Source organism: Acartia tonsa, chromosome 3 (assembly GCF_053477335.1).
Source record: "Acartia tonsa isolate MP-2025a chromosome 3, ASM5347733v1, whole genome shotgun sequence".
In the NCBI taxonomy this organism is placed as follows: domain Eukaryota; kingdom Metazoa; phylum Arthropoda; class Copepoda; order Calanoida; family Acartiidae; genus Acartia; species Acartia tonsa.
Window position 1 is genome coordinate 39,167,987 of NC_137262.1, and position 25,859 is coordinate 39,193,845.

At 29.8% G+C, this 25,859-nt stretch overlaps 1 protein-coding gene across 8 annotated transcripts in view; it reads left to right on the forward strand.

The window, feature by feature from the left end:
* Positions 1 to 25,859, forward strand: part of LOC145314110 (uncharacterized) — a 415,520-nt gene that overhangs the window by 111,629 nt on the left and 278,032 nt on the right. For all 8 annotated transcript variants that reach the window (XR_013877630.1, XM_080153896.1, XM_080153899.1 and 5 more), the window contains exons 6-8: positions 11,720 to 11,794; positions 17,818 to 17,931; positions 18,576 to 18,739. Coding sequence is in view for 7 of the 8 variants with exons in the window: in XM_080153896.1 (XP_080010022.1) it covers positions 11,720 to 11,794; positions 17,818 to 17,931; positions 18,576 to 18,739 (353 nt within the window). In the remaining variant the exon portion in view is untranslated. The remainder of the gene's footprint in view (positions 1 to 11,719; positions 11,795 to 17,817; positions 17,932 to 18,575; positions 18,740 to 25,859) is intronic.

Consider the following 25,859-nt stretch of genomic DNA (forward strand, 5'->3'; position numbering starts at 1 on the left):
TCTCAATCAAAATGATATAATTTAAACTTATCTTGCTTTGAATGTTTGTTTAACGACTTACAGACCAACATATTAATACTATATAGAATCCTTACTATATTAAGATTATATATGATAATAAAATTAAATGCAAATCTATTTCTAATTGTTATTGGCATCGATTTAAATTCACTAATTAATACAAAAAGTCTTCCAAACTAAAACATTCAAAATTAACTGTTTTAAAATGTAAAAGAATTCAAAGTTTCAATTTTAACAAAGTCAAATTTAAAAGGTTTTGGCTGGTTAGTGCAATTTTCATTAACGTCGGTCTTGTTTTATCCTCTGCAAAAGCCTTGAGTCGTAAATGTTTATCTAAGTGATTAAAATGTCAATTTCTAATTTGCAGATATTACAGGAGATTTTTTCAGTTCGGGTTCAAAATAACGTCTTTTAAAACAACTGATTTAAAAATGGGAATTTGCCTTTGATTAATGTACAATTTTATTAATGAATATATAAAAATGAAGATATTTAAAACCAGGAAGTTATATTTCATGAGTAGAGTTGACAGCATCAAAAATCAGTTGTTAAACGCAGTTTTTAAATTTTATTAGTCTAGAATCAAATATGTTTGAAAGGCAATTTTGTACTCTGACTGTTCAATTAACAGGCGTTTATATCTTAGATTTAAAGTTTTGCTACTGAAATTTCGTTTTATTGCATACAAACCATTTGATTTTTGAAACAAATATTTTAAGTGTATGTGTACTTTTCAGAATTAATGAAATTCCGTGAGTAATTTGTTAGGTCAAGTGTACATATAACAATATTCAACAATTTCAATGTTATGAGCTTTGTGTAGCCTAGTAGCACACCTAGCCAGAGTAAAATTCAGGTTTTTACTTTAGTTGGTAGCAGGGTAATGTTAATCAATTTGATGCTGACAAAAAACAGGCACAAATAAAAAAGGATTGGTTTAAAATATTTTCTCTCAATTTTATATCGCCAAAAATGACAAAGCATGGATAGAGGGTTAAAGAAAGTTACATTGATACAATTTAACCAATTAAAATGTTTTATTTTTGCTATCACTGTGCATTTTACCTATAATTACTTAATTCACTATGTATACTTTTATCAATCCATGAAGAAGTTTCCTTTCAAAATAGGTGTTTTTGGAAGAGTTATTCCCGAGAAAACGTAAGAAGATACCTTTAAAAAGTTTTAAATAAATCTACTTTTTGAATTTTGTTGGCAAAAAGACACTATATTCATTTTGGTACAGTTAGACTGCTTTTTTGTCAAAGGCAAGTGTGATTTTGAGGGAAAACATGTGTAGATTATGGTTTTATGCAGATTTTCACAGCAAAAACATGCATTTTCATAGAGAACACAAGAAAAAAGAGGAATGGGTATGAGTTAACAAAAACGTATATTTTTTTTTTACAAATTACAAGTTGCTTAGAACTCCTAAACTTAATTATTACGAGAGCTATCCTTGAGTGGCTCTCCTTTCTTTGCATAACCTAACCCAATTTAAAAATGATAAAGTAAGGTTCGTTGGTACACTTGTCAAACCTTAAGAAACAATTGTTTCACTATTAAATCATAAAATCTACCATTTAGCACAAAAACATCTATTTTAGATTATTAAACTTCTATTAAAATATTAATAATTTTACCTAATTAGGTCTAACTAAAGTATATCTAACGACACATTAATTGTTAACACTCACGAAACGGTGGCCAACGAGGCCCCGAGCTTTAATTATCATAGTTTTAATTCTTTAATAAGACCAATTAACATTAATTATGTCCAATATTGTGAAAGTAAAATTTTATAGAACAAAACCGACTTTATATATGGAGTAAAAAATAAAATCATCTATAATACAAAGTAGAACGATGTCTGTCTGTTTGTTTGTATGTTTGTTTGTTTGTAACGAAGGATCTCTCTAACCGCTGAACCGATCGGGTTCTCCTTAACAGGGTATCTTCTCATAGGTTAGGTTAGGTTAGGAATTACCGACTAGCCTACAAACGACTGATTATGTAGAAACTCATTTTGTTGCACCATACCCATATATAATAATCTGAAAAGAAGACATGGGGTTGCAACAGGGAAAAATAAAGCAAACTGGAAGGGAACTAGAAAGATGAATGAATTTCCTATACTTGATGAGATGAATATAATAGACTTACAGGGAAAGGGGAGGTTGGTGTTTCTACACTTCCGCACAAGACGAAATAATACATAAACGCAAATGAAAGTATCCAGATTTCATAGCATTTATGTAGAAGTAGCCAACCTATTCTGTTGCAATATATTAATTAATCAAAATGGGTCAATATGGCTAAATATACAAGATAAAGATTTAGTAATATGATAAATACATGTTATAAATATATGCTTTTAAACGCAGGGAGTAAGGGAGGGGACAATGGATCGAATATTCAATTTTTAGGAGTCTCAGACTTTAAGTACTGGCTTAAAGGGAATGTGCACGAATACAGCAGATTCTGACTGACTTTGGGTACTTGCGCATCAATACCCCGCTAACTAGCTGAGCTAGTTTTGAATATGCAGTCAGAAAAATTTGTTATTAATGGCTGGTTTTAACAAATATTTTTTCCCAAAAAATGTCATTTCATGCATAGAAACTCTACTGTGATATTTATGTATTAAATAATCAAAGAACCACTTGAATTTAAGAGTCAGTTATAAATATATGAGAAGGGTTGAGGTAGTTCTAACCAAGAATTTTCTAGTGATTATTTACAGAATGTTTACTACATTGTGACGTGTTGATAATTTAGTTTTCAAGTAAATGATTTTTTTCTTAGAACAAATTTTGTTCTAAATTAGGTTACCATGATCCCTTTACAATTTTGGTAAAATTTTCTTGATAAATCTGGTTTTCATTGCTTTTCAGCGAACCCTCTTAAATTGAATTATTTGCCCATTGTCCCCTCCCTTACTCCCTGTTTTAAACGTCAATTATTTTTGTTGATGTTGAGTTGATAATTAAGTGGAAATGATGGAACATAGAAATGAATATGTATATTATGAATTATGTAAGGTTAGGTCATATGTGACTCGGAATATTGATTGTTTGTGTGTCTTAGAGAATAGTTTCTTTTTTTATTTTCTTTAACGATAATTTTCTTTTATTATTAAACTTAAAAAAACATAATTTTCGAATTGCTAGCCCTTTTACTCAAAGCACCTGAGGAGAACTAGGCCCCCCCTCCCCATCTATTGGATAATAAGGTGTGGAATTTTTGTTTCCTATCTGTTACCCCTACGGGGCTTATATCTGCCATAAAGTAATAAACAAACAAACGAAAAACCCCATTATTTTAGATTTATTTCAAAATTAAGGGCTAGGGTGTCATCAGTACCCAACCAGCATTTTGAGAAAACGATGATGAAATAGTATATTTATCTTCCATTTACTGTTAGATGTTTATGTATCAAAGTTCCTCAACAATTCTTGATAATTGGTTGGTCTATAGGTTTCTAAGACAAGTGATTTGAACGGATCATAAAAAGGCATATAATTCAATAACAAAATTCAGAAAAAGTATAAAAAGCGAGAAATGAATAATATTGTTCTACATGCATTATATCTAATTAATTTGTTTTCTTGATTTAAAAGAATTAAAATTGAAAAAAAAATCTCAAAAAAGAAATAAAACAACCTAGAATACTTTAAAGTTATATATCTAGTTGTGTTTATTTTATTTGAATGCTTGCCAAATCTAAGCCAATTTATTTGTATAATTTTGAGTGTGTGTTTTGGATAGAATATAAGGATAGTTAACATTTTAATTCTAAATCCGAATAATGTAAACAAAATAAAGTGTCCTTTATTTTAAATCTATTGTGGGTATGGAATAAATTTGGAAATTATGCATACGAAAATTAAATAAATGAATAAACCAACCCTTTTATTTCTCATTTATCTAGTGTGCGTTTAAAATAAATTAGGAAACATACCAAAATTAAATAGATAAATGTACCTACTCCTTTATTTCTGATATAGTGTGTGTATGAAATAAATTTGGAAATCTTTATCTTCTAAAATTATATAGATAGATATACCTACTCCTTTATTTATGAATCTAGTGTGTGTATGAAATAAATTTGGAAGCCTCTGGCTACCAAAATGTAAATGAGAGATACCAAGAAAATTATTTAATATTGCCACAACAAGGTGTGATAACAAATCTGTAAAAAATAGACGGATCATAGCTGGCATATCCTATTATATAAATTGTTAAGGTTTTGATAACTAAATACTTAACCGAGTTCTTCATTGTAGGGAAACTTCGCTATGGTCCTAGGATGGTTTTAGTCTTTTTATGACCTTATCTATCCCTTCACATACAAAGCCCCCTATGAAAAATGAAAAAAATGAGTTTATTAGAATTTGCTTTTTGAGGGAAACGCCCTAAATTATTCTAAACTGCTCGGTTCTACGCTCAAAAAATGTAATTTAGATTAAAATCTGGACAAAATCTTGGTCTTATGTGGTTTATAATAGTGATAATATATAAAAAAAAAGCTGCCGGCAGTTAGTAGCACAGGTGTGAAGCTATACAGTTGGGGCCATGAAACTTGGCCTCATTTCTTAGAACACAAGTTTAATAGCTATTTATCGCATTGTATTGTTGGCCCTCAGGTGAAGAAGGCCTGGACCAACGGTACTGGTATTAATCTTATCATTTTAAATTTTCGCAAAAAATTGCATGTAAAACGATACAAGGCATGATTTTTTTAGTATGGCTCAGAGAACTGGTTCTGATCAAGCAGATATTTGTCAGTTTTGAAGCAATGCTGGAAGATATGATTATAATTTTTCAATGCTTTTAAATCAATCTCAAACATATTTATAGCGAAGCCGATTTATGGCTAGGGGCGAAACCACTATACCATATCTGAGACACAGAACAATATCTTTGAACTGAAATGATTTGATAGAATTAAAAACTAATAAATATCCAGAGAGGGAGAAGATTGGGCTGTTTATTAAACTAGTCCCCAAAGTTTTAATATAACTTTTTTGAATCGTTGGCTTAACAACTCTGGGGACTTTTATTGCATTTTGATTGGCTGGTTCATTAACTGTTCAACCAATCAAATCTAATCTACAAAAGAGTAATCCCTTTAGATCGCTGTAAATAACTGCCTTGCTCTTATCCCTAATCCGCGTAGTAAAAACTACACAAAATCTATCATGATATGTCAAAACATATCAAGAAGATTAAATTTTCTAGTAAATTAGATGATTTTAAAGATTCCGAAGGCGATAATTAGTAATGTCGATGATCATTAATCATATTGTACATAATGATTTTATAAATAAAAATAAGAATACATTTCATCAATAAAGTATTTCGAAAAAGGAAAGCAAAACACCAGGGAGGGAGGAGACATTAGGCTATTTATTACACTAGTCCCTAAAGTTTTATTATAAATTTTCCTTATTCGTTGGCTCGACAAATTTTGGGAATGTTATTAAATTTTGAATGGTTGAATCGTAAAGTTTAGTGTCCAAACGCTTTAACCACTAATTGTAATATACAAAAGGGGTAATTTTGTGTATCATCATTGGATATGTACATCAATTCACATTTTTTCCCTGATACATATAAACAAGGACGATTAAGTCCAAAAGGAGCGAACTTTTCTTACAAGATAAAGATTTTACATTTTTCTACTGTTTACTATTCATTAAATACTTTTTCTTCCATTGTTTGCATATTTTATGAAAAAAATCAGCTACTCATGGATTTAATCGCCCTTTTTTGGCAGATTTACTGTTACTTTCTTACTTCATGAAAACGAAGTATCCATAATTGTGTAAAAATTAACATAACAAGTCTTCATAACACATTTCTCTTCAGGGGTATAAGGAAGTTTTAGATTTTGTGTATTTTTTTGGGTGAGGGGGGGGGGGTGGTATTTCGTCTGAGGGTGATTTATCTTGGAAGGGTGGAGGTACCCTCTCCAAAAATTATCACACACCTCACCTGGACATATAAGTTGCTTTCATTGCGGTTAGCGAGATTTTAAGCTACATATAGACAGAATTTCTTTTATATATGGACATTGTTAGATTTGTTGAATTTCTATTTGATATTGTTTTACCTATTTTGTTATTTGATTTGCTATCTATTACAATAAACTTATAATTTCAAAAAATTTCTTTAAAAAAAAATTATATTCAAAATCCCTCTGATTTGTGTAATATTCAAATGATGAGAAAAAAACTAGCAAATCATATTTTTGAAAGTGGCAGAAAATTTAGGCAATCATCATCATGTCATTTTATTTTTTGTGAAGGTTTTGAATACGAAGGTTGTGTGTTCCAATTCTAAATATATATTTTTTTGTTCCTAAACCCAATATGAAATGTTAGGGTCCTTCGACAAAATTGTAACAATATCCAGTCAAGATATTTCATCTTTTAAAAAAATAATCGGACTAAATTTTAGCAAGATTTTCATAAATTTATTTCTAATATTCCCACAATCATGGGACATGATCGGTTTAAGCCAGTATTTCATTTTAAAACGCCAAAAAAGCTTACATTTTTTTCCTTTAGTAAAACAAAACAAAAGATAATGAATTTTTTAAAGACAAAATTTATGCAAATGATAATTAAATTTTAAATGGTATTTGCCTACTTTATTGTTTTCTCATTCAATTGCGAATATATATTTTGTAAAAATTGTTTGTCTGCCAGTTATGTAGATATCTTTTTTAGTTTTAGTACATTTTAAAAGCCTGAATTTAAAGGAACTAGAAATAAATTGTGTTAACAAGTAGAAAAAGAAACTTATCCTTAAACCTTGATAAATAATGTTGGATCATAGAAAGAAAACTAAGTAGCGGGTTTTGTCGTATTTTCACAGGAGCGTTTCTGCTATATCTAACCTTTGCGGGTTACTCATTAATATTTACCTAACTTAACCTAAAATATCAAAAGCTACTGTAAAAATATGACAAAACTCGCTACTTCGTTTTCTTTCAATGGTCCATAATTTTTTAAATAGATAAATAAATAAATGGGAGGTGAGAGCCGAGGCGAAGGTCGATCAATCTAGCAATATCAATATGATGAGAACAAAGTTAAGAAATAAGAAAAACACTTTTCTCCCGTATTCTTCTCATCTCATTGGTTGGATTATATTCTTCTCATCTCATTGGTTGGATTATATTACAATGCAAGATGAGATGACATGCATTCATACATTTCAAGGTTATTTATAGCGTATATACGAAATTATTTGCTTAATTATATTGCATTTATCTAAAATGTATAACAGGGTACCAACTCATTTAAAATTCAATTAAATTAATTGTTCGGAAGAAAACGAACTAGCAGGTTTTGCAGTATTTTTACAGTAGCTTTTGGTCATTTTAGGTTAGGTTAAGTAAATGTTAATGATAGAAATAGGAGAAAAGCTATGGTGAAAATACGACGAAACCCGCTGCCTCGTTTTCTTTCCATGATCCAAATGTTCTATTAAAACATGTTTTGAACTAAGCTTAACATAATTAAATAGAAAATTGAACCTATATATTATTTACCTTGAGTTAAGTATATTGGTGTGTAAGTTGTGCTAACTATGATGAGTGCCAGCAATCAACAAATGGTGACAGGCACAACAAAAACCAACACTTCTAGGCCTACAATAACATTTCAAAAGAGCCCTAACAATTAGATTTAGTAGGCCTAGGAAAATAATTCAAACAACTACTCATTAACAATAACAGAAAAAGTCGTATATGTGGTAAAACACTAATTATTTTAACTAACTTATACTTTCGCGTTACCTATTTATACGTATTTCCAAAAGGCACCCTAAAATTTGTTTCAATATTTTAGGTTTACTTTCTAAACTGTTATGTTCAAAAATTGAAATGAATACTCTAGTTGGAATAATCCCAATTAAATTTTTATATGTTTACATTCATTTAGAGAAAATATTAAGACAATGAACATACTTATAAAAGTTTATGATGGTAAGTTAGGGACCTTTATAAATAAAAGTTGAATAACACATAAACATAATAATAATGTCAAAGATTCTAGTTTCAAGAATAGAAGAATAAGGACGTCTATCTCTTGGCATTTAACAACGTCTGATTCTCAATTGGAATCTAAATCATTTCATCAAAAATGTTAAAGTTTAACTTTTTAAACATTTTTTGCTTTTGGTTTATCATTTAATATTTCATAAAATCAAAAATTTCCCCTTTCAAAAATATGAAAATGATTACAAAGCATATAAACACTTATAAATTGTTATTTTCTTGCAATTTGCAAAAATCAAAGATAACTATAGAAGAGTGTTCAAGTAGCATATCCTCACCTCGATATAAAGTCACAAAAATTATATAAATTTAGTTTTTAAACCAGCCTGTTTTTTTCTTTCTTAGAAGCAGCCTACAGTGTCTCAAAAAATGTTCCAAAAATGTAGACAAATGTTCCAAATGTTAGGCCAAACTGTGCTGATTGACGTCATATTTTCTATTAATATGACGTCGATTGGGATACTTTTTTTGTAGACACTCTAAGCTGCTTCCTTTTCTTACTGTTCCTATGATATCTATGATTTAAACTTTTTCTACTTTATCTACTAAACTAAGGATACACTTTTAGCTATATTTAGAATTCTAAATCATTCTATGAGAAACGCCAGGTTTAACCGGGATAGGTAAATGAAGGTTATATTAATCTTTCTACAATACAAAAAGTATAAAATAACAGTCCTTTAAATTAAAATAGAAAATAATGATACCTTTTGACCTAAGAGTCATAATTATGCTACACAATTTAAACCTTACAAATAATGGAGTGTTTATTTTTTCCCAGTATGGCTTCGAAACCGATTAATATCCACCGGTTATCAGCCGAACTGAAAATTCCTGTATATCATCATATAACAGACAATTTTCCACGAATACTAAAATAAAAATATTTTTACCAGTTTTATTTTTATCTTTTAATTTTCCGCTAAACACTGTCTATAATACGATGCGATAAATAACTAATATTCCATTTTACTATTCCTAAAATCCTGATAGAAAAGGCTACTAATTTGTTTACCTTATAGCCATAATAATGTGTATAATGATGTGGACATATTTTTACAATAAAAAGATGAAATGTTTGTGTGCTTCTTCAAGTGTTTACAGTATAGAGAGAGTCGAGGAAAACGGAAAGAGATAAATATTCACAGATTTAAATCGATTAACTATCGCATACTAGCTTTAAATTTTTACCACGATGGCCGTGTAGCCCTTTTTCTTTAATTGTACTCCTTTTTCTGAATTCTTAATGAGTGTGTGTTTTTGTCAAGATTTGTAAAAATATAACAAATAAAACAAACAATAACATAGATATATTGTTTATTAATGTAAATATACATCTACGCTTTAAAGACCGATTGCGGTCTTAATTCGACTACTATACATGTACTGTCGAAGAAATTTTAACTAGTTTTGATGAAACAAAAATACAATTAAAATTACAAAATATCCATCCCTAAATCCTATCATTCATCATATTTTTCCTTGTCGTTTATAGGAAGAACTAATTTTTAAAATCATAAAATATAAATATAGTAATCTTAAATTTAATCAAAATAATATCCAAGCAAAATCTTTGAAAACCGCTACTTCGATTTTTTTCATTGATTCTAAAAAACCTATTCTTCAAACCCTTTTTTGATGCTAAGATTTGCTTATTGGTTCTCAGGGCTCATAACATTAGGCAAAGATAACATTTGTATTTATTAAACAAAGCTTGCTTTAAGAAAAATAGTTCATTATAATTTTAACCACAGTATTGGTGTTCAGAGCTGGATCTTTAAATCATTTTAGTGATGAGCTAAATCGGGGTTTGCCGAATTTCAGCCAATCACAGCGCGGCATATCATATCACCCCGATCTTACGCACCACTAAAATGATTTAAAGATCCAGCTCAGGGAAATAAAAACTTGTCACAGAAAAATAATTCTGACATCCAATTCATGTAGAAACTTTTGTAGGAGTGTTTCTTATTAAGATATGGCTTCTGATTATCTCCAACTTTTCTGTATACATTGTACATTCCATTATACATTAATGTGCTATTGCACTAGCATTGAAAATTGTTTCTAATTTTTCTCTCAAAAGCAGAATCACATATTTGATATCAGAGCAAAGGAAAAGAAAAATTTATCTACCATTATCAATCCCTTCTCCCTGGTGCCTAGTCAATTGTAGATGCATATCTTTTGAATTTAAAACATTTTGAAGTACTATAATCCTTTCTCTACAGTAAAAAAAAATACTGAAAAAAATTATTAATTATTTTTTAAGACAGTTTTCCGCGGTTAGGAAAGTGAAGACTATAGGATTAATTTCTTTTTTGATGATCCCAAGGCAAAAAAACCTCGACATCAGACAAAAAAGATTTTCTTAAATTCCGCGAAATTTTTAGAGTGTAACTTTGTGCATAGACATTATTACATTTTTGGACACAAGAGAGAAATGTGGATTCAAATTTGAAATATCATATGTATACACTTTACAGTAGGACTGTTCATTATGCTGATTTGTTGAACTTTTATTTTGTATCTAAAAAACTTAGGCTGTCCCTCGATTAGAAGCAAAAATGTTTATTATATGAATATCATATCCATAAATTATCAATTTATAAAATGTATTAGATTTTATTGATTTTTTTCTTTTGAGAAGTTAGAGGTAAATTATTACCAAATGCTGTAACTTGATGTACATTTTCTACTTAAAACTCTAGGCCTTAAAGTAAGAACAGTTTGAAACAAAAACAGTTTCATTAATGAACAGATCTATAATCCATATTACTATATTGAAAGATGAAATATGATGATAGCTTCCTTATAAAGAACTGATATTTGTAAAGCTAAACATTTGCATACACACACACACACACATAGAAACGCACACACTCACACACACACACGCATACAAACAAACACATATTACATACTATATTACTTTTGCTTATATGCAAAACCAATTAGGTCATGTGATATTTATTATGAATTCCAAGTACCTAAAGAGATAATCTATTTAAGGTGCTAGGTAACCTTTTATTAACATTTTTTCTAAGCCTAAGGGCATATGCATTTCAAATATGGAGTATAGAGGTATGAGGTATTAATATTTTGGCTTTTATAACACTTTAGATAAATATCATAGCAAAAATGATAAAAATTTAGAAGTTATATTTTAACTAAATTGTAGTAATATTCGTGAAAAAGTAAATTCTGCTCCTCTGTTTAATTAAAGTATCTCTATGTTAGGTATGCCTTTCTTTCTATAGATATACAATCTGTCGTTATGTATATTTATCTTAATGATCTAAATAATTATAATCTATTTTCCATTATGGCTTCCAAACCGATTAAAGTCCGCTGGATATTAACCCAAAAATACTGAAAAATCTTGTATCGCATCGTATTATTAACAATTTCAAACGAATAATGAAAGAATCATAAATTTTATACTAGTTTTGTTCACCCGGGTCTTTGTTCCCTTAGATCAAAACTGAAATTAATCTTATATAATTTTTCATTTTACCATACGCGGAAAGATGTCTATAATACGACGCGATAAATAACTATTCCGTTCTATTATCTATCTATTTTTAATCTATTATCTATCTGATTCTAACATGTATTTACCTATTTTAGAGAGATGTGTATGAGTATCGAAGAGAAAGAGAGTAATGGAGATAGTAAACCAACTACGCCAAAGCTTTCACTCAGGCAAACTTTACATTTTATTTTTATACCAATTAATCGGGATAATGATAAACAAAATTACCCTTAAGAAGATTAAAATTATGTGTCTAAAGGGCGGGCCACTAATCATTTAGAACCATCCAATAAAAATGCCCAAAGTTTTGAGCCAATAAATTAGATTATGCGTTTAAAACTTTGGGTACCGGTGTAGTTTGCAATCCAATGTCCCCGTGGGTAATTAACTTGAAAATGAAGGAACTAAGGTCTTCAGCGTAAAATATGTACGTTTATGGCTCCAAGTCCACAAGTTATTATACCACTACTATTGAGATGAATTGGTCACGCCAGATTTTTCAATTATAATCCAGATTCGCTCAATTTAACATTGATTGCAGGAATAATTATTTTACATACTTTTTATCTGGGCAATATATGGTGAAATGGGCGTCAACAACCCATTAAATACATTGCAATTTTTTTCACCCCTTAAAGGTTTAATCCCTGCTAACAAAACTCTGTCAATAATTTTTTTGAATAACTAGAATATCTTAAGTGTACAAAAGTAGCAAATCTTTATAAGAAAATCTTTATTTAATTAATATAATTTTGACTAGATTTGACTAGACTGAAAGACAAACATGCTAGATTGACTTATTTAAAACTTCTGCTTACAAAAAGAAACGTTCTGTTAGTACTTAACATAACTTATAATTGCATTGCTAAAAGCGAAACTTTTTTATAATCAGATCTTTTTAAAAGCAATTTTTATTCAATAAAATCTTCTTCTTTATTTGAATTTTGGATTCTTATGACCAATAGATTTTATGTATTATGTCCTAATGTAAGTAAATATGGGATAGATTAATACAGAAACTTGTTCAAACTTCTGAATATCGTTGAATATTATTAAATTAAATCATATTTGGTAAAAATAGTTTGTCAGGCTTTCTGATTTGTTAAGCTTCGCCTTAAAGTATACTATCATCCTTGTTTAAAGTGTGTTATCATAAATATTTCAAAATGTTGCATCAGATGAAAACAATTTAAGTAAGCTAGATTTTTAGTGCAGCCGTAATGATAATATGAAATACTTCAGAAATAAAAGGAATTGAAAATAAAATCCACGGAAATTCTACTACAATCTTTAGGGGAATATCTATGAAGCATTAGAAGGGTTTTCTTACATATCATTATAATTGTGCTTTTTTCTTCTTTATTTGTCTTTTCCCTGCGGAAGCACTAAACCTCCGGGGCATATACCTAAGGTGCTAACCCTACGGGGCTACCATGTTCCCAGTATAACTTTACCTAACCTGACCTAAAGTAAAATACAAACATACAATTAAATACATACCCCTCATCTTTTTTTTCTCCAAACTATTTAAAACTAAGGGGTTACTATCCTCAACTGAGCACTGTGTAGGAAACCGCCCTTATAATTTATAATTATATTTCTTATCCCTTTGATTAAGAAAATACTTGTGGGGCTGTATAATAGTGCCTAATATACTTAATATACTACACTTATAAACCTTTTACTCTAATTTATTAGCAACATTAAACTTTTATGTTAAATATCCCTGTAAACGTTTACACTTTTTCACTTAGAAAAAATTCGACCTCAAAACGATATTACAAGTAATAAAGAATGATATATATACAAAGAAGAATACTTTCAAAATTATGGTAGCTATAAAATCGATAATATATCTTTTAAAAAATAAATCAACAAGATCTTGTGGTCATAACCCATTGATAGTTTAGATACTCTAGTCAAAGAAAGCTTCGCTGGTTCTTTAATCTTTCTGATATTGTTTTAACCCTTACAGATCGGGCCCCAATTCCCCCCCCCAAAAAAATTTTGTCTCTACCTTATACACAAAAGTCATAATGTAGAAATTAAGATTTATTTAGAATTTTATCTAATTTTGATGCTACCTAACCGACTTTGACGGGACAACACGACCGACACAGATCAGATATCCTTACAAAATCAACTCTTGCAGACGTATAATTACTAAACTTAAAAAGTCATGAAGTCACAGCTCTCTATCTTACCTACAAAAAAATGACATTGAAAAAACTAGAGGGGGGCGGGGCTGATTTAGTCCCCCCCCCTCCGATCTGTAAGGGTTAATATTATGTCGGCAATTCTAACAGGGTATTTTCTTTCGTTTGTATATTCTACGGTGGTCTAAAGTTGAAACTATGTGTAATTTATGATTAGTTGTAAAATAACCCTCATATGGACCAACTTAATTTGTCCAATTTACATTCTTATTTGTAGTAGTCTTGGTTAATTTATTATGCATATAACTTTATTATCATCTTTAAAGGCCAATAAGGATAAAAAACAATTATTTATTATATATATTATATAATAATTATTGAATCAATCGAGACCCATTGTTAAGGGTCGAAGGGCAAAAATTTTAGAATATAGGAATAGAAAAACATTATTTTTTATATATCAAATAATAATCAAAAGTCCAAAGAATCAAGTAAGGTATATACAAGCTGCATATTGTTTGGAAATCTTCACAATAAATTAGCTGTCATATTAAATAGAAGAAGATAAAGTTATATATCCTCCAAAACGTTTATGGCGGATAGACAGATGAACATTTAGAATTATAGGGTAGTAGATTTACAAAGTTGGGCAGTCTGTTTATGTATGCATTGCATCGTTTTATAAAATGTTTGAAAAATATTGAAAAATGTTCTAAATTGTGTAATGATTGTAGAATGAATGACATGATAATGCTATTATACCCAGGGATAAAGCGATATGTAAACGAAAGTCTAATTAGTTTCTTTGCCACCAATATGATATTGCTTTAAAAGATAGATTAATACATTTTGTTTAATGGAGAAACAATATTTAATCTTTAATATACATTATACCTATCTTTTTATTTCTGATTAATATTATACTTCAACTTAATTCAACCTTTTTATTCCCCTCGAATTTTTACCCACAGACAGACAGCCATAGGTTTTGGTGTTTCCAGAAATCATATATATTTCATGAGTTCTATTTAATTGATTACTTTGTATAGCAGCAATTTAAAATTTATATTCATAATATTGGGAAATAGTTGTCTCGATCACATTCAATTAAAGAAACCTTCAAAAAAATTCATCATATAATATATCAACCATTTTCATTTACTTGTTTATTGTTGTTATTTTTTGTTAATTATCACAAAAGATTTCTTGGTTCTAGCTCCTTTTTTTATATTGATAACGAATATATTTTTATGTTTCATTGTGAAAACACCGACCCCTACACTTTTTTCATAAGAAAAGGGAACAATTTGGTCAAGATTTTTATCTGGAATCAGAGATATGCGGCTGAATTTGTGGAATCTCGTGTTTAGGGTGAATATACACGCTATAATTATGCAAATTAAACTATTGTGAGAGGGGGTGGGAGGAGTCTTGTGAATGGGAAGTTGACTTTCCTTCCCATTTTGTCCTTTCCTGCACTGTAATAAATTAATATCCTATTAAAGTAGTAAGCGTTTTGTGTCTGTCCCTAAGGATCTCGCTAAATGCTAAACCGATATTGTTCTCCTTTACAGTGAGGCTTCTTATAGGTCCTGGAAAGGTTTTAAACTATTTTGGGGAGGGTGTCTTCACCTCCCTACCCCCAAATAATAATTTTTTAACTCTTTTGAAACTCAAATTCAAAATGGGATGAGGTCAAATGTTCCCTCTCCTACCTTAAGTGCCCCTAGAGGCTTCTAGGGGGTAGCCGCTAGTTTATAATAAGAAAAGTAGCTTTTTAAACTCGAAATATTTTGGTTTTTTCGTTAATATGACTACTAAAGGTCGGTCGGTCCATCGATAAAGTAAAACATTTGAATAGTAGATGACTAGAATAGATAGAAATTAAGAGATAAGAATGGTAATGAAGGGGTTAAGTTTAAGCTATAAAACTTAAAACTCTAAAAATTATTTGAAATAATAGCTTATATTCATCAATTTTTATTACATAACTATTTTAAAGGTAAATGCTTTTTTTTCTTCATTTTTTGATGATTATTTTTAAGAGTGTTATGATTTTCGTATGGGCCATATTATTATTGTGTGCATTGTAAATTGGATGTCTGGTAGCCACTAGGAGTAGCACGAGGTTTTGGTTATGAAGGAAATAACCTGAAAAACTGTAAGATTTGTCCGAAGAAAATTTATAATCGATATTTAAACGAAATGTATTGTTACATATTTTCACTTTTCAAAAGAATTTTTTATACGGGCAATTTCTCTTGGAAGGGCGGTGGTAATAAAGCTTCCCAGGACCCATGAAAAGCTGCAATGTAAAGGAGAATCATATCGGTTCAGCAGTTATTTAGATCCCTCGGTAAACACAGACAGGCATATACTGTTACTTTTACACAAAGATAATTAAATAAATAAAAAATCAAATATTCGCCACATCACACACTTATCTCTTTGCATATGAGATACATATTTCAAGTTTACGTGGAAAAATTCATTCTTTTTTTATAAAAATCCTGTCCCTATAAAATCTATTTAGCCTGTGTTAGTGTGTGTGTGTGTTTACTAATTTTTATTTCATTTTAAATGCTGCTTTTTGAAATAACTTAAAGCTCTTTTAGCTTATGAAAGGTTGAAAAAGCATTCAAATGGCGGTCTAAGTGTCAAGTCAATGATCAAACTATCTTACTCAAAAAAAAAGAAATGTCTATATGATAGCCCTAAAAAATCAATACTAGGCAGGACGGGTGGGACCATTGGACTGTAAATTATGTACACTGGAACCCAAAGAAATGTATTCATGTTATCTTATTTGTTAGTTCAAAAACTAAATTATTTTTATTGAATTCTGACAGATTGGTTTTAAATTAGAATAAGAGTCTAGAGTCCAACCTTTTCAAAGTCCAACCTTTTCAAACAATGATTTTAATTTACAGAAGTGGTAATTTTGTTTATGATCATCTGCAATATATTTATATTCAACAATAAAAATTATTACCTGAATAATCTTATTTCAAGGATAATTAAAATGAACAAGTTAATTTACATAATTAATCTATAAAATTCATTTATAAGATAATTAAAATATGCTAATTTTACATGCACATTACCTCTAAATATTATTATTAAAATTTTAACAAGGAAAATTATGTCTATAAGTAGGTAAACAGTGTAAAGCAAAAACATTCTAGCATATAATCTAGATTTACAAGAATAGTCAATATATATCACTTACTATATACTGCGCCCCTAGCATCAAGAGGCTATTTATTTGAAAGGGGCAGAGAGGTGATAGAAAAATAGACTAAAACCTTCCCAAAACTAAAATCTGATAATAAAATAGACCAAAACTAACAAAGGGCCTATGTCGAGCTTACTTAAAATAGAGAACCCAATCGGTTCAGTTGTTGAGATCGTAAGCTTCAGACAAAAAAAAAAACTTATTACGTTATGTAATAGGATTATAAAAAGGAAGCTTATTCTTTTGTTTTAAGCGTTCGTTAATGTAGAAATGGTTAAAATTATTAGTCCAAAAGAGAGACGGATGGCATATGTAAAGACTTAAACATATTATTTACAGAGTAGCAACGCAACTAACAATATTCAGATCATGATTAGCTTGGAATATTTTATGAATTAATTTTCTTTATATCAAGATTTATTGATTTGGCTTCCATTTTTATAGGAGTTATAATACATTCAAAAGAAAAGATAGATATTATCACTATAATATCATCTGTTGACTAAATAATATAAAATTTATGTTTTCAATTGCGATACCTTTTTATCTGTCGTTTAAGTCTTCAAATTGCTTTATACTTTCGCGGGCCTTTTGATGGAATTATTAGTAATTACTACTAGCAGTTGCGCCCCATTACATTTAGGAGGGATAGGGTAGTAAAATAGCGCTAAACCTTCATATGGCTTGAAGTTAACAATAATATAAGGAAAAACCTAAGGAAGGTTTATACTAAAGTCTAAAAAAGTTTTAACACAAGAAAATTTGTATGAAAATATAAAATGTAACGTTCATGCGTGTGTAGAATGCCCCGGCCAACAACTCCAGGTAGAGTTTCTGGAATGAACAGTCCTGTGACAGCTGGAGCTGCCAGTCCTAGCGCTCTGGCACTACCAAAATCTGAAGCACATAAGAGCAGGTAACAAAATGATTGTTGGGAAAAATATTTATTGATTTTTCATTTCATTGCATATCAATATAAATCTTATTGGTTTATCAAATACTTTGTAAGTTTTTGCAATTTAGTTACATTAGATTTAATTTCAACATTTATTCTTTACATATGGTGAGGCAGGGCTAAACCGGTAATTTTTTCGGTTTTTTGGAAAAAAAATGGGGTAAATATTAATATTTTTAAATTTTTTGTCCGACTTTGAGACCCAAAAAGTACCTTTAAAATTTATCTCACAAAATTTTCATTTTATACTTTTTTGTAGGCACTTTAATAAGGAACAAATTTGCTTTTATATTTTTTTTTCTGTCATTTGAAAGGAACATGGAGATAAAGGTCATTTTCTGAAATTGGGTAAAAAATTACTGGTTTAGCCCCTTACCGGTTTATGCCCCGCTTGACCCTAACCTTTATTTATTTAATATTTAAAAAAGGATATTTCTTTTTCAAAAGTGAAATAGTGAAAAAGTTTGAAATAATTAATCAACAAACCTTACATTGTTTCATCTTTGTTATTTTTAATTTTTATCATATTTGTTATCCTAATTTACAGCTTTAATTTACTTAAAATTAAAGTGCTTAAGCTTTTACTAATAAAATAATGATTTTAGATCACTGACACCGCCGAGATTCCGGCCACCGCTGCCTTCCTCCACAGCAGCCAAGACTAACGGGGCAGCCGCCGCGGCGGACAATAACGGTGAATCAGCGGGCTACAAAGTTCCACCTGCCTCTCCGGCTTCTAACAAACAAGAAAAGTCTAATCTCAATCTAGGCACTTGTTCTTGAAAATAATATATTTAAAAAACAATCGTGTGCAAAAAATAACACAAGTATGCCAATTTGGGCCAAAGCATTCCCATACTATTACTATTAATGTCAAGCATCTGATAATGCAGCAGTAGTCTTTAACGGCTGTAGTTTTTGGAACGAGATTCGAACCCGTTCCCTCCACAAAAAACGTGCGAGTTGATTGCATTATTGAGCTAGTGTTATAATTGCGGCTAAAAACCCCTTAACATTAAAATTGCGGATGCAAATCCCTGGCACAAAGCGTAAGCACTTATAATGGGCCCTACGTAATGGAATGCCTGGAAAGGCCTAGTAAAAAGCGCGGGCTAATATGCCTAGTTTCTTATCGAGTATAGTGTCATGTTTATGCCTTCTCTACACTGTACACAATTTCTTGTTGATTTTTCAAGGATGATTTTATCCATTAGTTTCAATATTCTGTAAGGAATTAGAGGGTAATTAAAATTGCTTTACATGCAGAAATAAAAGAATTTTACCATTGATGAAACAAAATTTAAAATCTTTATTACTCATATTATATACAGTAGCTTCACTAAAATGGAAGAATCTGTTTCAAAGTACACTAAATTTGGGTTGATATATAGAGTAGCTACGTGATAAGAACTACAAAGGATAAAAAGTACAGAACATTTAACATTTTGGATTAATTTAGTGATTAGCTTTCCTTTAAAAAAAGACATTGGCATTAGTAAACAACAATACTGATTTCTAAAAGATACGCAACTTTTGAATAATTCATAGAGCAACTAAGCTACTATAAATGGCCATTGTCATTAGTACTCTTGGGGTTATCAATGATTAGACACAACTATAGAGTAGCTTTCCTATAATAAAATAGACCAGTTATAAGTAAAACTACATTTAGGTGTTTTTTTTATATAAGATTTGCTATAACAAATTTGTCTGGCTATTCTTATCAATATACTTAAATGTCAAAGGCCTTAGGATGTTGTTAATGATTAGATGAATTGTAGAGTAGCATCTCTCTGATAACAGAGCCTTGCTATAAGTACACTACATTTTGACACCTTGACACATGCCTGCTTATCCAAGGACAATGGATCGACAAAATGAACTCTTTAAAAGTTGGTCACAACTGTCAAATTATCAACTTTTTGATGGTTTAAATTTTGTAAAATTCTAACATCAGGCTATGACATTATTATAGTAATGAATTGTATAATATGTCAAAGTATGCACGGACTCTTGTATAATAAATCTCATATACAACTAATTGACTTACATATTAAAAAATACCTGAATTGTTTTTCTTAAATATAAAACCTCTCCCTAGTTCCTGTCGCTTGTTTGCTTGTTCCTAGGCGCAAAAAACGCCCCTCGTAAAATTAACCCAAAACTGGCCGTCAACTTGTTTGGAAGATTCCCTTTTTTTGTTAGCCGACCACTTACACCCATAGTTTTGAAATATGGCAAAATAATTGTCCTCTTTAAATTTAAACTTCTGTCCTATTCCTAAATCACCAAGTCTCACCAATATTATGCACTATTACACAAGTAATGTATACCAATCTTCTTATAACTTGTTATCCTATGTTTTAGAAAGGTATATCTTTCTAAAGATATGTATTCAAACACATTTTTATACGAATCAAAATATGAGCATTAAAAAATTCCACACAAAAAAAACTATAAGTGGCTGTAGGGGGTTATGATTTTATTTTGTAAAAAAAATGGTAATAATCCACTTGTTTTGACTGAATATAAATGATAAATTTTTACGCAGGCGAACATTTTAAAACAAAACAATTTAAATTCTTCTCGTGTTTTAATAAATTTATCCCGTTTTTGCAAATTTACACAGAATTACACAGTTTGACCTAGAAAAATAGAATTTTATGTATGTAGTTAAAAAAATTACAAAATCAGATTTTTTTGTAAAGGAAAAGATTCTGGGTTTTTAATATTTCAATCTATAGACTACCGCCCAAATTGCGTCAGAATCTAATGCTAAAAATTTACTATGATGAAAATTAGATGCAACATACGAGACTTACAGGCAAAGGTTATGCAATCAAGAAGTTGGTATGTTAGTTCCTTGGGACCTATACAAAGGTTTGGCTCTATCTATAAGACAAAGTAGAATGATGTCTGTCCGTCCGTCTGTCTGTCAATCTGTCTGTCCGTCTGTTCGTCCCTTAAGATCTCGGTAACCACTGAACCGATCGGATTCTACTCTTATAGGGAATATACCTACTGGTCCTGTGGTAGTTGTAGGCTATTTTTTTAAAGGGTGGGACACCCCCAACCCCCCAAAAACAAAAAAAAATCCCCCCATTTTTTTTTTGCTGAAGATTTCCTTGTTTCTTTTTTCTTTCTTTTTTTGCTGAAGATTTCCTTGGTCCTTTTACGAATTTCGGCAAAAAAAAATTTTTTGATCACCTCTTGGGGCAAAGCCCCTAAAGGCTAGGGGCGAAGCCGCTAGTATTGTTATAAACCATCCCCAGTATTATAGAAAATAGTTGTCAAAGACAAAATGTTTTTTTTGTGATATTCAGTGGCAATATTAGATTATTCTTTTATTCAGTCCTTGCTTTGGCTCCTAACCCTGTAAAAATATACAGACTTGGATCTGCATACCTGTAGTAAATGCCCATATAGGCAGGAATCCTTTATTTTCATAAGTGAATCTTCTCTACAAGTAATTCATGTCTGTTAGTAAGTACTCCTAGTATTACCATTTTTTCATAATAAAGTTGCAACATACCCTTTCTATTGATTTTTTTGTTTGGTTAAACAACACATGATTTAAATCCTGTTTTAAGAATTAATTACCGGAAATTTTTATCGTCATATTGTCCAACATTAATCAATTTATACTATAATATTTATTAAATATTAAGCTGGTCAAAATGGGTAATGGTAGGTGTTTTTGTGGATTCTTAACTTTTTTTGCAAAGCTTTGCTATTACTGGACGTTGTGGTCATTGTTATGAATTACAAGCACTAAAACTATTCTGCATTTCTCACCAAAAACATGCTCAAACATAATGGCCACAATTAAAAAGAAACAAAAATAGAAAGAAAAAACTGCAGCAACAGCCGCGCCACACAAAAGTTGTACATTTACAGCACATTGTAAATTCATTTTGAAGAAAATATTTTTTTCATTTTTCATCTGCATTCATGGATTTACAATTTTTATGCCTTTTTTACCCTCGACGCGTTTGCAATGTCGTTGTTAAATCTTTTTTTACGCCTTTGTTGTACTTTGTGTAGAAAACAATGGAGTTAAATAGAAATCCGGGAAAATGGATCAGGGTTGACAAAGTTTCAATTGTATGATAATATTTTCTTGAATTTTAATTGAATCCAAAAATGGGTTATTTTCTTTATTTCTTCAGTGTTACTTCCTTGAAAAGTAAATTCAAATTAGCACCTATTCAAAAAATATAAAACAGGCGTTTGAAGACAATAAATAATACATGATTCGAGATATTCAACAATTTTGATTCCACAGATTTTACCTAGGTATAAGATTCAACTGTGCATAGAAACCATTTAAAACTTCTTTAATTAAATTTATGAATTTCGGTCAATGGGTATACTTAGTCCCTGGATACAGGATGAGTAAAATGGTATAAAAAATGTAAAAACATATTGATTGATAGCCGTGCATAGTTTGTTTTATCTTTGCAGTGAGACTTTTATCTTGATCTTTTCTTTTTGATAACTTTAAAACATGATATTTTCCCTCATTTTAGTATTTAAAATCGGGCTCTGCAGTCACTAAGTATGTTTATATGTATGATATTCTTAAAATATGCCTGTATGTAATTCTAAGGGAGCTAAGTAGAGTATGTGAAGAAAAATCGACGAGGACCTAACATTCTATCTATTTTTTAATTAAAACAAATATAATTAGTTTTATTAGAAACATTCCGCTACCATAAATCATTGGGAGGAGCCACTATCCATATTAAAAAATGTCATCAACTATACTTAAAATACTGTAAGAATGCGCCTAAAACAGAAACAAATAAAGCCCAACCCAGACTAGAAATGTTTAATTGTTAATCCAAATGAAAATTTAAAATCTTGTTTTTTTCCTGTCATCAATTTTGGGCATCAGAATTGTCGTAGGAATCTGATTGAACGGACAATATCCCTTTTAGGCTTTAGGCCTTTTTTAGCACATTGTATATCCATGTCTATAAGAATCAAATTTATATCAATAATGGATGATCTATTCTTTACTTAGTAAAAATGTGTTTTGTTATTGAAAATATGATTAACAAAATTTTACTTCGGCTGTACTGTTTACAATTCAGATAGCAAAGCAAATCTATAACTATTAAAAAAAGTCCGTACGTACGTCAATTTAAAACATTTATATGCAATTTGTTAAGACTCTGGTTAAGTTCTGATTTTAGAGCTTCGCTTTATGGCTGTTGTCATCCAGGTTTTAGCTAAAAAGACTTTAAAATACTTTATAACAGGGGTGTGAAAAGGTTAGGAACCTTAACATTTTTAATCCATATGTTTCAATAAAAAATGGTGTGTGATGTCTGTCCTGTCTGTTATGCTGTCTGTCAATCTTTCAATTTGAATGCATCTTGTGCGCTTCAATTGTTTTATTTCTATGGATGCATCTAAACGTGACAGTTCATATATCATACAGAATTTGAATTAGAGTATATTTTTTTGATAAATGCTCATATTAAAAAGGTAAGGAGAGAAAAAATTAGGAATACCCTTTTCCTTCCTTTCTCACCCTCTCTTTATCTTTTTATTTCTCTCTTTTCTTATTTTTAGATCTCACTCTTTCTCTCTCTGTCAGAACATGCTGGCTGCCCCATTACCATTTAAAATTATGGGCCGTATGTTGAAATAAGTACCATTTTATTTGTACTTTACCCTATGGGGGTTATTTGGATAGGTAAAGAAGAAAAAAAAACAAGCTTTTTTTGAATAATCATTTGCTTTAGATACTGTATTCTAATTATCTTACAATGAATAATACAGTTTGTGCATTGATTTAAAATATATAAGTGAAAAAACAGATTTACCATACCATATTATACCTGTAACTTCGTTTCCAAGCCACTAGTGAAAAAAAGCAACAAGAACAAAAATTATAATTCAAAAACTAGAATAATAGCCACCAAAGGCTTCTAAAAGCGTAGTTACTTGTAAATAATAATGTTAGAATATTAAAAAAAAACTACTGTTTATTTATTTCCATATCCATTTTTCTATGACTCTGCCTTCTTTATTTGTTCACGCTCTCCACATTTATAATAACCGATAAAAATGGCAAAATCTGTGCAAAAAAGGTTTTTTCAATGTACGCTTCTCGGTGATGGCGTAAAAAATTGGCATGTTGCGTATGTGTATGTAATGTGTATATGTTTTATGCATATATGTATACAGGGTGCTTTTTTATTTAAGTATTATATTGGATAATTTAACCCACTTACCATTGCCAAAAATTGATCAAAAATTCTTATTTTACTCTTCATTGTAATTTGGGAGTTTTATATGTATAAGAAAAAATGGAAGCTGGATGAAGTTAAAAAAAAACTTTGCTCAATTAATAGCTTCGTAATATAGAGTAGATTATTGTTTCAATGATAAGCTACTTGGACCAAATATATTTTGTAGTATAAAGCAAAGCTTATCCAAAAATGAAAGTAATGACACATTAGTGATTAGTTTACTTTGTGTCAAAGTTAGGTGATTCAAATTTAGAAATACATTTAATTTAATAAAAAAACACCCTGTTTAATTTGTATGTTCTATGCTATGTAGGTTATTCAAGTAAAGTCATAGAATAAAATAGACATACAAGCAAAGATTTTTTAATAATCTTCTTATTTATTGGTAAGCTATTTTGTTATTTTGTCTCTATCAGTCTGTCAATTTGTAACCCGTGACTACTACAAAAAAATAATAAAAATAATACTTCAATCCCTCCTTTATTCTAATTTATTCTATGTTTAAAATGTATTGAATTTATATTTTGAATGTGTCATGGTTTAACAAAATAGTTTTGGAAACGTGAAATGCAATATTTTAACTAGCAGATTATTTATACAATTATTATTTTCTGTTACGGAAAAATAAACACAGATATTTTAGATTTATATGTTATTTTTCTCTTGGATTAACTTAATCAATCAAAAGGATTTTTTTCTGTTTTCGTATATTTGAAAGTAAAAAAATAGGATATGTGAAATATGGTATTTAAAATGTTTAATTTTTTTATGGTTTTGCAAGCTTCAAAAAGGGACTAAAACATGGCTGTGTTGAAAAGTACAATTTTAGTATTTATCCTGATATTTTGTTACCAAATTCGATCTTCTTTAAGAGCATTTCATTTTTTACTAAGCTTTTGTACTATATCAACCATTTAAAGTTTGAGGGATACAGACTTTTGTATTCTCATGCCTAGACCCAATTCAGTATAACCATTCTCATAAAGTTATTCTAAACATGTCCAGGAACAGTGACACGGTTTGATAATTTTTTTTTTTAAAGCAATCTATGATATAAAGACGTATGTGTTCATTGTCTGTCTATTAAGATCTCGCTAATGCTTGAAACGATTAATTTATCCAATTTTCATGGAGGATTTATATGTGTCCTGTTCAGGTTTTAAATGTAGAACACCCCTGGAGGCTATGGGCACAGCTAATGATATCAGTATTTCTGGCGCTTTTATAAAGAAAAAAGTAGCCGGCTAACTTTCATAATTGAAAGCAATGTAGTAGAAAATGTTTTTTTAAATTTTCAAATCAGAATTCTTCTTTTCTCACAATAGATTTTCATAATCTTTATTCCCAATCCTAGCTGATGCTCATAAAGTGAAGCTAAAGATGTTAATCTTTTTATTTGAATGCAGTTGCACTAATAAAATAAATAAAATAACCATACTCTCTTATTCTCTGTGTGTATTATTCTATCTCTATTTATATGTGTATTGTATACATCTAATTCTTCATTCAAATACTTTTATGTCTATATATCTGAGCAAAGGTACTCCATTATACATTTAGTAATTCCGTCTAGCAGTCTGTACACAACTTACTTTGTCTGTCGGTCTGTCGGTCATTCTACAAAAG